The sequence below is a fragment of the Rhinoderma darwinii genome, chromosome 3 (assembly GCF_050947455.1).
Source record: "Rhinoderma darwinii isolate aRhiDar2 chromosome 3, aRhiDar2.hap1, whole genome shotgun sequence".
Classification (NCBI taxonomy): Eukaryota; Metazoa; Chordata; class Amphibia; order Anura; family Rhinodermatidae; genus Rhinoderma; species Rhinoderma darwinii.
In genome coordinates, this window is record NC_134689.1 from 395,797,661 (window position 1) to 395,811,228 (window position 13,568).

The window sequence follows — 13,568 nt, forward strand, 5'->3', positions numbered from 1 at the left end:
CAATTTACGCGTCGTCGTTTGACAGCTGTCAAACGACGACGCGTAAATTACAGGTCGTCTGCACAGTACGTCGGCAAACCCATTCAAATGAATGGGCAGATGTTTGCCGACGTATTGTAGCCCTATTTTCAGACGTAGAACGAGGCATAATACGCCTCGTTTACATCTGAAAATAGGTCGTGTGAACCCAGCCTTATGGTTTAGTTACCTGCTGTTTAATTTATACCCAATAAAAGTTATATTTTAATATATTACACTATCTCTTTAGCCGGCTGGGAATTAAGGCACCTCTCTTTTTTGCTTTACCGCAAATCAGTTTTTCCACATTATAAACTGAACATACTATATAAACTTACATATTATTATTTTTTTTATTTAATTTTTATTTTCACTGACAATTTCTAATAAAATCGATGAAACACTTGTTTTGTCCAAATGCTTACTTCACCCCTTTTCTAAATAACAGATTTTGTCCAGGATTCATTCAAATTCACAAAAAATGACCGATTGGGAAACATTGCACATACAATGGTTTGATGTACAGAAATCTCAAATGGCCGTGAATGGAGCCTTTATTTATAGGTTCATGCTTTCACTTAACAAATATTAACCAATCAGATAAAGCCAGGTATACAATGTGTACGTCCACTTCTATATAAGGTAACAAGATGCTTTCTAGTTGAATGCCTTCAAACACATCTGGTAGTCATTACTCTTGAATGCCTGATGACGTCATCTTGGGGAATGTCTTCTTTTAAGAGAATCTTAAAACATATCTCATACATATCTCATTGAATATCATGCAGTCATTTTGATACAATTTATACGAATAACTTTATCAGGTCCCCTCTTTTTGACAAAATGCTGCATCCAACTATTCTATCCCTATGGGCCCTGATACTCCCTAAAGGTGAAAACTTGGATCCTCCTATCCCTTGCTGAAAGCGGACAACCCCATTTATTTAAAAGGGTATATCCATCACAGACATTTATGGCATATCCACCACAGGGGACCTCCTATGGGACATGCACTAATATGGAGAATGGGGGGGGGGTCACCCAACTACCGTCCTGCCTGGTGAATCTTCTGAAGTGTGCCGCACCCAGGTGGAGAATGAATGGAGAGGTGGGTGCACATGTGCGACTCACCAGGCTCAACGGAGTTTAGGTAATCCCTGTTGAAATAAAATGATGGAAAAAAGTCACCATGCTTAAAAGCATTTCCTAAGCAGCCAGCTTTAACACTCTTCAACGTTTATGATCTGCTGAAGTATGTACGCTTCTCAAGACGTGCTTCTTTTTAAATAATGTCTGTGAAAATATCTACTTTCAAAGCTGTAAAAAAAGGATTGAATCGCTGGGCCAGTAGTTGTGGTTTGTTCATCATGTAAAGGCTTGGTGGCCTGTAAGGAGAGTGAACTGTATAGCCTCCAATTGCAGTCTTTGAGGAGGGTGAAGTGCCCCCTTCCCAACTACAGCCTATGGACTGTAAACGTACCGTTTGGGTAAACTGGTCCTTCAAGAAACTGTCCGGATGCCAGGTGATTATGTCTCGTAGATGTTTTTCTATTTTCTTGTTTTGCAGGTACCAGGAGGAGGCAAGCAGCTCTCCATCTATTCCTATCGGAGATAGGGAAAAAGCCATTTTTGTTTTAAAGCCAGGAATCTAAAGCAGGCTTAAGTGAGAGCTGCATTAATGTGCAGCTCCCACTTCAGCCCATGTGAAGGAGGCTGAACACTTGTTGGCAGGAACACCACCCTTTTATACAAGAAGCGTGTTGGTGTTGTTATGGCGCTGCAATATACTAGCTAATATCACATCTGAGATTGAGGGACTGTGCTAAAGCAGCGATGGGAAAGTTTGGCTTTTCACCTGCCCAATCCTCTTACATAAGTGACATCATAGGCATATGGTAGCTGCTGATCTCTCTCCCCTATAAAAATAACATGCATTTGGTCAAGTCGAAAAATTAATTTGGCCCATAGCTAACTTATGTCTATGGCCAACTTATAGGAATCACCAATGTACCAGATTTGTTTTACATAGAACCTACAAACAATTATAGGTATTCCCTACAGAAATTAACAATTAAAAACCTAATGCATTCCTTCCTATATCAACATGTAAATCTCTTTTTCATCCAGAAGTCTTCCCAAACTTTTAGCAAGTCATTATCCTTATAGTGGTGAACCATGACGAGATTGCAGAAGGTATAGGGATTATAATCAATCTTGTGCCCATGAAACATATTTTTTGGTGCTTTTGTAGGTAAAATATTCAGTTTATACAAACATACACCAATAAAAGCATCTTCAATGCCAAAGACTAAGATATCTTGTGCCACTTCATAGATCTTTCGAGACATATCTCCTGAAAACACGTATGCTGGACCAGATGGGTATGGTGGATATGTGTCCCCAGGATACACTTCCTCAGGTATATACCATTTGCTATTGTTGTTCCTTATGGGTCCTGTATAGCACACAATAAACCCAGTTAAAAAATTACTAAGAGGTGGAAGTTGTGGATGTAGAAGTTGGTGGACAAGATAGTTGACATTGAGAAAGACATCGTTGTCTACTTTCATTACATAAGAGACATTAGGGCAGAATTTTGTCACCCACTCCATTCCCATTAAAATTTTCAGAGTTAGATTACTATATGTATCCAAGAAGTCCTGTTGAACAATGTCCCCATAAATGCTACTTTCCTCTTCGAGGGACCTCTGTATGGTAAAAGTCATATTGGGAGAGATGCCAACCAAAAAAATTCTTATGATGTCAACATCTTCGTAGTTGCTTAAATTTCCCCAAGTGGTCCGAATGGTATCTCTAGATTTCACACCTTGACTCTCTCCCATCACCAGGAGAACAAGGAATGGGTTCCTATTTTGACATTTTTCTGGTTGGTTAATTAGAAACCTATAAGGATATGGATAAGGCAATGCCAGAGAGTGATGTGTGGTAGAGGATGAAGAGTTCAGGATAATGATATGACTTGTGAAAGATTGGAGATGTAGGTGATGTCGGAGCCAGTTCCATGTGTCCAAGATGTAATTATCTCCATCAAATATGGTAAACAATGTGTAAAATACCACACTTATAAGACATAGTTTAAAGTATCTCCAAATGTGCAGTCTTCTTATCATGATGCCACCTAAAAAACACAAAGACAATTTACTTGCTTGTGTTCACTTACTTACATCATGGTGGCCTCTTAATTACACCAAGGTTCCACCACAAACCACATGAGATAAACAAAAACCAAATGTCTCAAATTAGGCTATGGTCACACCTGCGACAGAGGTTTCTATTGTTCTGCTCCATCACGGAACATATTGACTTTAATGGGTTTCATTGGCTTTCCGTCAGGGTGTCTGTAGTTTTATCAGAAACAATAGTGCAGCATATAGCGCTATTGGTTCTGGTCATCTCGACAGGATCTGCGACAGAGGCCCCTAATGGAGCCTCCAACACAAAGTTACATATAGTTACATAGTTAGTACAGATGAAAAAAGACACATGTCCATCAAGTTCAACCAAGGAATGGGGAAGGGATGAAACAAAAATTCTACACATTGATATAGGAGCTGATATTTTTTAGGTTTATGAAATTATGCCTTTTTAAAGCCATTTACTGTCCCATCCTGTGACCAGCTCCTGTGGTCGGCTATTTCACAGATTCACAGTTCTCACAGTAAAGAAGACTTGTCATCTCCGGAGATTGAACCTTTTTTTTATCTAGACGGAGGTGTCACGGCGCGGGGTGTGGACCCACTGGGCCATACCGCATAGCGGGGAAGCAGCTGGCAAACAAGGTACAAAACAATGTCTATAGTTCGGAACGGGTACCTGAGGCAATGTAGACAGTAGCGGGAGCACGACTTGACTTTCACAGCAGGTAGCACCGTGGGTGCAGCGGAAGGCACGACTTGACTCTCTCAGCAGGTAGCACCGTGGATGCAGTGGAAGACTCGACTTGACTTTCACTGTAGATACGATAGCACGGGAAAGGGTACAGGCAGCAGGAACGGGTAACACTGGGAACTGGAAAACACTGGGAGACCTTTTGCAAGACAAACTTAGGTATACAACAACGCTCAGGCAAGGAACCAGTGGGCAGAGCCCCTTTTTATAGTCCAGCAGCCATTTGGGCAAATAATTGACGGGTGACAGCTGGACGCGTACTGGCCCTGCGGGAATCAGTTTGAGGACCCGAAAGTGAGTGCCGGCATATCCCTGGAGGGAGCTGACGCCGTGAAGAGAGATGTCCATGGCCGGGGCCGTCAAGGGGTTAGTCTGAACGACGACCCCCGGCCATAGACGTTACAGGAGGGAGTGCTCCCTTGTCTTTTGAGGGGGTTTTATATGGAACAGGATTTCACTATATTTCTTGTATGGGCCATGCATATATTTATATAAGTTAATCATGTCCCCCCTTAGTCGTCTCTTTTCAAGGCTAAATTGGTTTCATTCTTTTAATCTTTTCTCATAACTTAGATTCTCCATGCCCCTTATTAGTTTAGTTGCTCTTCTTTGTATTTTTTCCAACTCCAGGGCATCCTTTCTATGAACTGGAGAACAGAATTGAACTGCATATTCTAGATGAGGCCTCACTAATGCTTTGTAAAATGGTAATATTACATCCTTGTCCCGCAAGTCCATGCCTCTTTTAATACACGACAATATCTTGCGGGCCTTAGAAGCAGCTGATTGAGATTGCATGCTGTTATTTAGTCTATAATCTACAAGTACACCCAGATCCTTCTCAAAAGTGACTCCCCCATTGTAGCTCCCCCTAGGACATATGATAAGATGTTTATCTACATTAAACCTCATTTGCCAAGTGGATGCCCAAACACTCAGTGTGTCCAAATCGGCTTGTAATTTCTGAACATCTTCAATAGAGTGAACTATATTACACAGCTTGGTGTCATGTGCAAAAATAGAAACAGTACTATTAATCCCATCCTCTATATCATTAATAAATAAGTTGAATAATAGTGGTCCCAGCACTGAACCCTGGGGTACACCACTTATAACCGGGGACCATTCAGAGTAGGAATCATTGACCACAACTCTCTGGATACGGTCCTTGAGCAAATTTTCAATCCAATTACAAACTCTACTTTCTAACCCCATAGTCCTTAATTTACCCATTAGATGTCTATGAGGGACAGTGTTGAATGCCTTTGCAAAGACCAAAAACACTATATCCACAGCGGCCCCTCTGTCTAGGCTTCTACTCACCTCTTCATAAAAACATATCAGGTTAGTTTGACAACTTCTGTCCTTAGTAAAACCGTGCTGGCTGTCACTTATAATAAAAATTTTTGTCACATACTCCTGTATATAGTCCCTTAAGTGCCCCTCAAACATTTTCCCCATGATGGATGTTTAGCTTACTGGTCTATAATTACCAGGGGAAGACCTAGAGCCCATTTTGAAAATAGGCACCACATTTGCTCTGTGCCAGTCCCTTGGCACTTTACCAGTCACTAGAGAATCTCTATATTATGAAGAGGGGGACAGAAATAACTGAACTAAGCTCTTTAAGAACTCTAGGGTGTAACCCATCTGGTCCCGGGGCCTTGTGCTCATTTATTTTATTTAACTTAGCTTGGACCATATCTACCATATCTACTCCTCATTACCACTATTTAGGGGTCCTACATGTTCAGACTTTGGCTTTTTTACATTTATATACTCGAAGAATTTTTGGGGATTTGTTTTACTATCATTCGCCACCCGCCTTTCATTTTGTATTTTTGCTGATTTTGTTACTTTTTTGCCGATTTTATTGAGCTCCTTGTAATCTACAAAGGCTACAGCTGTACCCTCAGATTTGTATTTTTCAAATGCCTTTTTTTTTTGTTGTCATATATTGCCCTTTTTACAGAAGGTGTAAGCCATGTGGGGTTTAATTTTAGTTGTTTATACTTGTTACCTATAGGAATACATTTTGCACTATAATTATACAAAGTGGATTTTAAGATCTCCCATTTATTATTTGTACCATTATTTGACATTTGACATATTCCCAGTCTATGTCCTGAATTGCAGCCCTCATCCTGGGGAAATTGGCCTTCTTAAAATTAAATGTTTTTGCCCTCCCAGCCTGTGTTTGTTTTTTACAGTAAAGGTAAAATGTAACTATATTATGATCACTTTTACCGAGGTTTTTATGAACATTGACATTCCAAACAAGCTCTGCATTATTAGAAATGACCAGATCCAACAGAGCTTCACCCCTAGTCGGGTCTTCCACAAACTGGGCCATAAAACAGGTTGAGGAAATGTCTCCCCTTCACAGTAGCCAAACCATGACCCCAATTAATATCCCGGTAATTAAAGTCTCCCATTATCACTACAGTATCCCCCTGTGCAGCCCACTCCATCTGTTTATATAGCTGACCCTCCATCCCCTCAGATATATTGGGGGGTCTATAGATTACACCAAAACAATTTTTTCCAGTGTTTACCTCCCTTTGTAATTCCACCCACAAGGTTTCAATCTCCTCACAATCTTCACCCACTATTGTCTCTTTCAAACTCGCCTTCAAATCACTTCTCACATACAGACATACACCACCTCCTTCATATCACTTCTCACATACAGACATACACCACCGCCTTCATATCACTACTCACATACAGACATACACCACCGCCTTCATATCACTTCTCACATACAGACATACACCACCGCCTTCATATCACTACTCACATACAGACATACACCACCGCCTTCATATCACTTCTCACATACAGACATACACCACTGCCTTCATATCACTTCTCACATACAGACATACACCACCACCTTTCCTATCACTTCTCACATACAGACATACCCCACCACCTTCATATCACTTCTCACATACAGACATACACCACCGCCTTCATATCACTTCTCACATACAGACATACACCACCGCTTTTCCTATCACTTCTCACATACAGACATACACCACCACCTTCATATCACTTCTCACATACAGACATACACTACTGCCTTCATATCCCTTCTCACATACAAACATACACCCCCACCTTCATATCACTTCTCACATACAGACATACACCACCGCCTTTCCTATCACTTCTCACATACAAACTGTCATGGGGTTCATTAGGTTAATACACGATCAGCAGAGCCAGTGACGACAGGGCAACTCCAACAGGGTTTATTTCATCCAATGTTGACAGAACAAGTAGCCTTCAATGCAGGAACAGCACACAGTCCACAAAATCAGGTAATCACAGGAAACTCCTCAGAGCGCTGGCCTCAGCTTCAGCTCTCATTAAAGTCTACATCCAGGAGATCTCCAACCTTCCCAGGACAAACCCTTATATACCCCTCATGGGGATGAACATCCTGGGAGTTTCTAGTCACCATCATTTGTTATAATGACTTTAGTTTGTAGTTTGTAGTTCTACTATCTGTATGTGAGTTGTGGTCTTTTGTACTATTATGTCTATTGCCTCAGCCAGGATGAGGATAGGGGGGGGGGGGGGCGGGGGAATTGGATCTGCTTGGTTTGCTGGTCTGCACTCTGGCTGAGTGATGGTGGTGCCTCTTGATGACCCCCTGTGGAGACTGGACAATGAGGACACTTTATGTCTCGTGAACTGTACCTATGACTCATCTGATTGTCCATAGGCTGGAGAAACGACCTGTGGTACCTGATTACAGAGTCATTTCTCTCTGCTGAGGGCTCACAATAAACCACACATATTGCATCAAAACCTCTCATATAGTAAGTGAGCTGGCCAAGTGGCCTACTCAGGCCGCAGGCCACCTCACTCATAAGCCACTTATTACTGTTCAATAGGAACACAGGCTGTAAAGAAAGTCCAGTGCACATGTATATCCGGGGAAAAACGCAATGTCTGGAAACACAATCAGAAGGTTCAAGAAATTTCTACAAATGTTCCACGTTATCTGTTCGTTTTGGAAGATCTGATCCAGTGGCTTCCAGGACAGTCCAGCCCGTGAGATGAAGTCTCTGGGGTCAGGAGGTTTCTTTGGACCTTTCATCCAGTTTACAGGTTTCTGCAGACTTCGCATGGTCCATCCAGACACTTTCCTCCCCACTGCATCCCACCACAATATATTCGGTAATGCTGGCATACTATCTAACCCATCACCCAGGCAAAGATCATACCAGAAAATGCAGTCACTGTTCAGAATTGTAGTGAGTCCAGAGAAGTTGGTGGCAGAAGATGGGGAGATAGAAGTCAAATCGGTTTGAGAAAACAAGGGCCATGTTCATATTTGAAAAGGGTCTGAAGTCTCACCATCATGGATATCACCACTGCTGTTGAGACCAGTGTCTTGTTGTCCTTCGTAGACCTGCTCCTCCAACACTCCTTCTTCCACCTTAGAACTCGCTGACACTCCAGTGTTCTCTTCATCCATGTTGGAAGACTGTGTGCCCGGAGAGTCCATACTGACCGTAACATCCACAACATCATTGGACAAAGACAAATCAGACATCAAGGTAACAATAGAGTTGGGTTCCTCAACCTCTTGGAAATCCTGGGGTGAAGGGAACGCAGGAAACACATCGCAAGGAGAAGCACAAACATCATTGCTCACTAGTGGGTATGTTACGTGTGCCTTAAAGGGAAGGTGTCATGATTTATTTTTTTAGCATATTGCTTTTAATATGGTATTAACATAAATTTTATTCATTTGTGTTCTCGTGTTCTACTTTTAACTTTGTACCTACTTTTACTTCTCTATGGGGGCTGCCATTTTTTTTTCATCTCTGTATGTGTCGATTAACGACAAATACAGAGATAGAATACGGCACATACAACCCCATAGAGAATACGAACAGGAGCCGTTCTATTCTCTGCGGCGTACGCCGTCTGTGTGGGAACGGCGAATGCGCCGCTCCCACACAGACCAAAACTATGCTCGTTCGCAGAGCGAAATTCTGCGCCATTTTTATGTGGACCGGAAGCCGCTGCCGGACAGTAAGATGACGAATTACGGCCGCGGCTTCCGGCCATATGTTCAAGGAAACGAAGGCGCAAGGAATAGGAGTGGAGGCGGCCGCAGGAGCAGGTAATTTATGTTTGTGTATGTGATGTGTGTATTATGTTCGTGTATGTTCATGTTATACTGTCTGCTGAGCACTGTATCTAATCCTCCTAGACTGTGCAGTCGCTCAGAAAATGGTGGCACACAGTGTAGGAGGTTTGAAGGTTCAAACCCCTCCTTCTCCTGGCACTAGCCAGAATAAGGGAGGGGGGATTGTGTGAGGACAGTAGAGAGAGTGTGTCTACCCCAAATTTGCAGCATAAAGCAATGAGGTTGCTTTACCACATTGACCATGCTGCAATTTTGGGAACTGCTCCCTCTAGTGACTAGGACATGGAAATGTTATAAATTAGAATCTTTAAAGGGAAGGTGTCATGATTTTTTATTTTTTTTTATTATTATATTGCTTTTAATATAATATTAACAAAAATGTTATTTAATTGCGTTCTCATTTTTTACTTTTTAATGTATTCTTACTTTTACTTCTCTATGGGGGCTGCCATTTTTTTTTTCATCTCTGTATGTGTCGATTAACGACACATACAGAGATGGAATACGGCACATACATCCCCATAGAGAATGCGAACGGGAGCCGTTCCAGTCTCAGTTGCGTGCGCCGTCTGTGTGGGAACGGTGCATGCGCCGCTCCCACACAGACCAAAACTAAGCTCGTTCGTAGAGCGAAATCCGGCGCCATTTTCATGTGGACCGGAAGCCGCTGCCGGACAGTAAGATGACGACTTCCGGCCACGGCTTCCGGCCACGGCTTCCGGCCATAAGTTCAACGAAGTGAAGGCGCAAGGAAGAGGAGCGTAGACCAGCGGAGGCGGCCGCAGGAGAGGGTAATTTATATTCGTGTATGTGATGTGTGTATTATGTTCGTGTATGTTCGTGTGATACTGTCTGCTGAGCCTTGTATCTAATCCTTCTAGCACAGTGCAGTCACTCAGAAAATGGCGGCACACAGTGTAGGAGGTTTGAAGACATTCAAACCCTTCCTTCTCCTGGCACTAGCCAGAAGAAGGGAGGGGGGATTGTGTGAGGACACTAGAGGAGAGTGTGTCCACCCCAAATTTGCAGCATATATCAATGAGGTTGCTTTACCACAGTGACCATGCTGCAATTTTGGGAACTGCTCCCTCTAGTGGCCAGCACATGGAAATGTTATAAATTAGAATCTAATTTATAATATTTCCTCACTTGTGAAAAAATTAAAAAAATTAAGACAATGTGTAATCACTTAAATACTAATTGTTTAACTGAAAAAAATAATAATAATTTCAAGTGACACATTCCCTTTAAAGGGACAGTGTCATGATTTTTTTTAAATTAATTTATGTGGGGTGGTTGTGTGTGTGTGTGTGTGTGTGTGTGTGTGTCAGTCACACTGCAGGGAGCCCGGCTCCTAGCATCATAGTTATGTATGACGCTTGGAGTCCCTGCCTCGCTATGGGACAACTGTCATGTACTGTAATCATGTTTTAATCAGATGAAGCACAGCTGAGCTTGTCAGATGTAGCACAGTTGTGATTGTCAGATGTAGCACAGTTGTGCTTGTCAGATGTAGCACAGTTGAGCTTGTCAGATGTAGCAGACCTGAGCTTGTCAGATGTAGCACAGTTGAGCTTGTCAGATGTAGCACAGTTGAGCTTGTCAGATGAAGCAGAGCTGAGCGTGTCAGATGTAGCAGAGCTGAGCGTGTCAGATGTAGCAGAGCTGAGCTTGTCAGATGTGTTAGAGCTGAGCTTGTCAGATGTAGCAGAGCTGAGCTTGTCAGATGTAGCAGAGCTGAGCTTGTCAGATGTAGCAGAGCTGAGCTTGTCAGATGTAGCAGAGCTGAGCTTGTCAGATGAAGCAGAGCTGCGCTTGTCTGTGTAGCAGAGCTGAGTGTGTGTTTCTGTGTAGGAGAGCTGAGTGTGTGTGTCTGTGTAGCAGTGCTGTGTGTGTCTGTGTAGCAGAGCTGAGTGTGTGCACTCGCACAGTAGGGCTGTGTGTGTGTGTGTAGTGTGCGCAGCAGAGCTGTGACCTATTTTTTTGCAGCGGCGTATGCACGGGCGCCACTGATCCTTCATAGCCGCTTATCAGCTGTTTTGAAGAATCAGCGGCGAGCACCCCCCACACACAATTCCCCCTAAACATGCAACTACGCCACACAGAACCCCACCCACTGTTCTTTTTTAAAAACGCTTGCGTAAAAAACTAACGGCTCGCTTTGGCCATTGACTCAACATTTCTTTATTAAAGAAATAAAGAGCGTTGTATGTACTAGTTGCGCACTTTACCAATTATGTAAATAAAAAGGTGTAATCAAGAGTCTTTTGATGCAGTTTTTGGCAAGTAAAATGCACAAAAAAACGTGTCAAATACACGCCGTGTGAACCTGTCAACTGAAAAGTCATTCACTTCACTTTCATCACTCTAAGGGTATGCTCACACGCAGTGTTTTCAGCCGTTTTTCAGGCCGTGAATGTTCCGAAAAACAGCTGAAAAATCGGAAGCAGAATGACGGGGCATTTTTTACGTGGCCGTTTTCCAAAAACGGCACGTAAAAAGACGCCCGCCAAAATGAAGTGCATATCACTTCTTGGGATGTTTTTGGAGCAGTTTTTCATTGACTCTATAAAAAAACAGCTCCAAAAACGGGCATAAAAAACGCAGTCAAAAACACGAGTTTGATTAAAAAATGGCTGAAAATCAGGAGCTGTTTTCCCTTTATTTAGTAAGCGTGTGAACATACCTAGCCTTTTGGTGTGTCCTATAGCTTCTGCCAGCTGCAGAATCACACCCAAAATGGCAGCCGGACACTGCTTAGCAATTTGAAGACACCTTTTCTTGGCTTGTAGGAGGGGGGGGGGGTGAGATTCCCTCCCACATTTACGGCAGCTGTGAGTTAGGTTGCTTTGCCTTATTCACCTTGCTGTAATTCTGGGAAGTGCTCCCTCTGGTGGCCAACATAGAAAAACATGTCAAATTATTATTTCATTTTTAATACTTTCCACCATGTGGAAGAAAAAAAAATACAGCAAAAAAACTTAAAAAATATAATAGCAATAAGTAACTTACTTAAAAAAACAAAAACAAAAAAAAAAGGTTAATTTGCGACACATTCCCTTTAACCTCAGTTGGGCTTTCAGAACTGGCACTGGTGATCTCAGTGTAAAAGGTTTCAGGAGGTCCAGCGCTAGTTACAGCTCCTGTATCTTCATCATCCACAGCATTTGTTTCTGTAGATATATAGACATCCTCTGTATGCATTCCTTCCGGTCCTGAATTAAGTTCAGAATCTTTTCCCTCTTACTGGTGCTCCCACGTCTTATAGGATATGCTGCCCCCACACTCCACATCACTCACCTCTGGACACCAGTCCCAGTCCCAGAACTTATCATCCTTGGAGGCCAAACATCCCAGAACATCCATGGTCTCCAGGTGCAACTCCCTAGCTGTCACAAGAACTTGTTCCTTCCTTGCCATAGTCAGAGCCCGATCCCAAGCCCAGCGTTCAATGTCTTCTGTAGACTTTGGTCCGAGACAGTCATTGCCTCCTGGTAAACTACAATTGCTCTCCTCATGATAGACATCCTGGTGTGCAGACCTCTGTCCATCTCCCCTGCACACTGTTGATCCCACTTCTGACACCAGTTGTCATGAGGTTCATTAGGCCAATACACGATCAACAGAGCCAGTGACGACAGGGCAACTCCAACAGGGTTTATTTCATCCAATGCTGACAGAACAAGTAGCCTTCAATGCAGGAACAGCACACAGTCCACAAAATCAGGTAATCACAGGAAACTCCTCAGAGCGCTGGTCTCAGCCTAAGGCCCCCTGCACACGGCTGTGCCCGTAATTACGGCCGGTGATTACAGGCACGGCCGGCCACGGACAGACACTCGCTTTTGCGGACCATAAAATCAGGAGCATGGCCTGTGGTACCTGATTACAGAGTCATTTCTCTCTGCTGAGGGCTCACAATAAACCACACATAATGCACCATCACACAGACATACACCACCGCCTACATATCACTTCTCACATACAGACATACACCACCGCCTTCATATCACTTCTCACATACACATACACCACCGCTTTTCCTATTTGCTCTGTCTTTTCAAAACAGTGTAAAACCCTGTAGATTTACAGTCCAGTCATTTGAAGAGTTCGGCCGTGTTTCAGCAACACCAACTATATCTATATGTTCCTCCAGTACCAAGGCATCCAGCTGCCCCATTTTGCTTGCTAGACTTCTTGTAAGGGCGGTCATCACGGCCGGCACTGGAACGCTGGGGAGACAACGCAGGGATCATGCAGACTCACCGGAAGTTCGGCTCCAAGCGGACGCGCGTTGTCATTGTCCTGACAATGGCAGTTCATCGCCGGGTGCCATTGAAGAAAAGGAAGCCGCGGGAGGAACCGGAGGAGCAGGAGTCGGAAGTGACGCAGGGCGAGGAGGAGAAAGAAAGGGCGCGAAGAGGAGAGAGGAGCGTGTGAAGGAGCTATAACTGCCGAAGGAGCG

The 13,568-nt window shown here is 43.2% G+C and overlaps 1 protein-coding gene across 1 annotated transcript in view; it reads right to left on the reverse strand.

Moving 5' to 3' along the window:
• Window positions 1-454: 454 nt before the first annotated feature.
• The window catches only part of LOC142750153 (beta-1,3-galactosyltransferase 2-like), a 62,384-nt gene continuing 49,270 nt past the window's right edge, over window positions 455-13,568 (reverse strand). The window contains exon 2 of the mRNA XM_075858994.1: window positions 455-3,157. Within this exon, the coding sequence (XP_075715109.1) occupies window positions 2,118-3,149 (1,032 nt within the window). The 5' untranslated portion in view covers window positions 3,150-3,157 and the 3' untranslated portion in view covers window positions 455-2,117. The remainder of the gene's footprint in view (window positions 3,158-13,568) is intronic.